At 62.3% G+C, this 1,875-nt stretch overlaps 1 protein-coding gene across 1 annotated transcript in view; it reads left to right on the top strand.

The window, feature by feature from the left end:
- Positions 1–253: 253 nt before the first annotated feature.
- The window catches only part of LOC104510248 (chondroitin sulfate synthase 2-like), a gene marked incomplete at its 3' end in the record, with an annotated part of 3,440 nt that continues 1,818 nt past the window's right edge, over positions 254–1,875 (top strand). Inside the window, exons 1-3 of the mRNA XM_010152430.1 lie at positions 254–805; positions 999–1,181; positions 1,690–1,869. Coding sequence (XP_010150732.1) covers positions 278–805; positions 999–1,181; positions 1,690–1,869 — 891 coding nt within the window. The remainder of the gene's footprint in view (positions 806–998; positions 1,182–1,689; positions 1,870–1,875) is intronic.

The raw sequence follows: 1,875 nt of genomic DNA, 5'->3' as shown, positions 1-1,875 counted from the left end.
AGCCTTTCGTGATCCTCTGGTTTGAGCTGGGCTGGCCGGCTCGTGGGAAGGGAGGATGTCCTGGGGTCTCCGGTTGCGGGGACCTCAGCAGAGCGCTGTGCTGTGTCCCCGGCCCAGGCATAGCAGCGCTGCTGGGGCGATGTCTTGCGTGTGTGGTCGAAACTTGGAAGCATCTCCTACAGAGAAACCAAGGGGGGAGGACAAGGAGGGTGCAGTGCCCCGAAGTCAGATGTTGTTTTCCTCCTGCAGGACCCGGTACATCAGCACGGAGCTGGGGATGCGGCAGCGGCTCTTCGTGGGTGTGCTGACCTCCAAGAGCACGCTGAACACGCTCGGGGTGGCTGTCAACCGCACACTGGCCCACCGCCTGGAGCGCCTGGTCTACTTCACGGGCACGCGGGGCCGCAAAGTGCCCCACGGCATGACGGTGGTGACGCACAGTGACGAGAGGCCCATCTGGAACATGTACCAGACCATCAGGTACCTCCTGGACCACTACGTGAATGACTTCGACTGGTTTTTCCTGGTGCAGGACGACACCTACACGGAGGCGCACCGCATCAGCCGTCTGGTCGCCCACCTCAGCATTGACACCCACCTCTACCTGGGCCGGCCCGAGGAATTCATCGGTGGGGACACTGAGGGACGCTACTGCTACGGGGGGTTTTTTTCCCGCAGCCTCCTCCTGCTCCTCCAGCAGCACCTGGAGAGCTGCCGCAACGACATCCTCAGCGCCCGGCCCGACGAGTGGCTGGGCCGCTGCATCATCGACTACACGGCTGTCAACTGTGCTGAGGAGCACGAGGTAGGTCAGGCAGCGGAGACAGCCTCCAAGAGTCTGATCCTGGCCCAGTGTGTTTGCCCACCTCCCCATGGGTTCCCACATCCTCGGGGGAGCAGCCCTGGCCCCCTGTCATCCTTTGAGCTGTGCTGGAAGCTGGCGGGGTGGGGAGCGTGGTTCGTGGCCGGCCGTGACCCATCTCTCCTGGCTGATGCAGGGCCTGCGTTACCAATATTTTGAGCTGGGGAAGAATGCGGACCCTGAGCGGGAGACTGACCTCCGCTTCCAGAGCGCCTTCACTGTCCACCCAGTGCTGGATCCCCTCCAGATGTACCGGCTGCACAAGTACTTCGCGCAGGTGGAGCTGGAGAGGACGTACCAGGAGATCCAGCAGCTCCAGGTGAGACCTGGCTTGGCTAGGAGGGTCTGGTCTCCTCCGGTCATCCCTGTGGGCTTTCTGGTTGCTCCATGTCACCTCTCTGCTCTAACATGAGGGTTTCCCACCTGGAGCTGTTGTGGGATGGGATCAGCTGAGCTCATGTGGCTGCAGAGGCAGCTGTGCTGGCTGGAGAGCAGCCCTCAGGGTGTGAGCAGCTTCAGACCTGAATGGATCCTGGAGCTGCGGTGGTGGTTCACGGTGATGGAGCCAGCAGGATGCTGAGGTCTGCCAGCAAGGGCCGGGCAGGGTGGGAGAGAGTGATGGAGGGGGCATGCCACATTCAGGGTGCTATTAGGGGGAAACCTGAGGTGCTGATTGGAGTCAGGCTGAAGGCAGAGTTGTTCTGGCACTGCTCTTGGGGCTGGAGCAGCTGTTCTCTGAGTACTGGGAGGCAGCTTGTTTGCGGCCAGGGCTCGAAGGCCTATCTGCGCCCACCTTGACTCCCACTCTTCCATCTCTCCTCTTGTAGCTGGAGATCCAGAACACCAGCAGCCTCTCTGCTGATGGGGACCATGGTGCCACGTGGCCCGTTGGCATCCCGCCCCCCTTCCAGCCCAAAACCCGCTTCGAGGTGCTGCGCTGGGACTACTTCACGGAGGAGCAGGTCTACGCCTGCGTGGATGGCTCCCCCAAGTGCGAGCTGCGCGGCGCAGAC

The sequence above is a fragment of the Eurypyga helias genome, unplaced genomic scaffold (assembly GCF_000690775.1).
Source record: "Eurypyga helias isolate BGI_N326 unplaced genomic scaffold, ASM69077v1 scaffold31215, whole genome shotgun sequence".
Taxonomy (NCBI): Eukaryota; Metazoa; Chordata; class Aves; order Eurypygiformes; family Eurypygidae; genus Eurypyga; species Eurypyga helias.
Note: the sequence above shows the minus strand (reverse complement) of the source record. Positions and strands in the feature narration are given on the sequence as shown.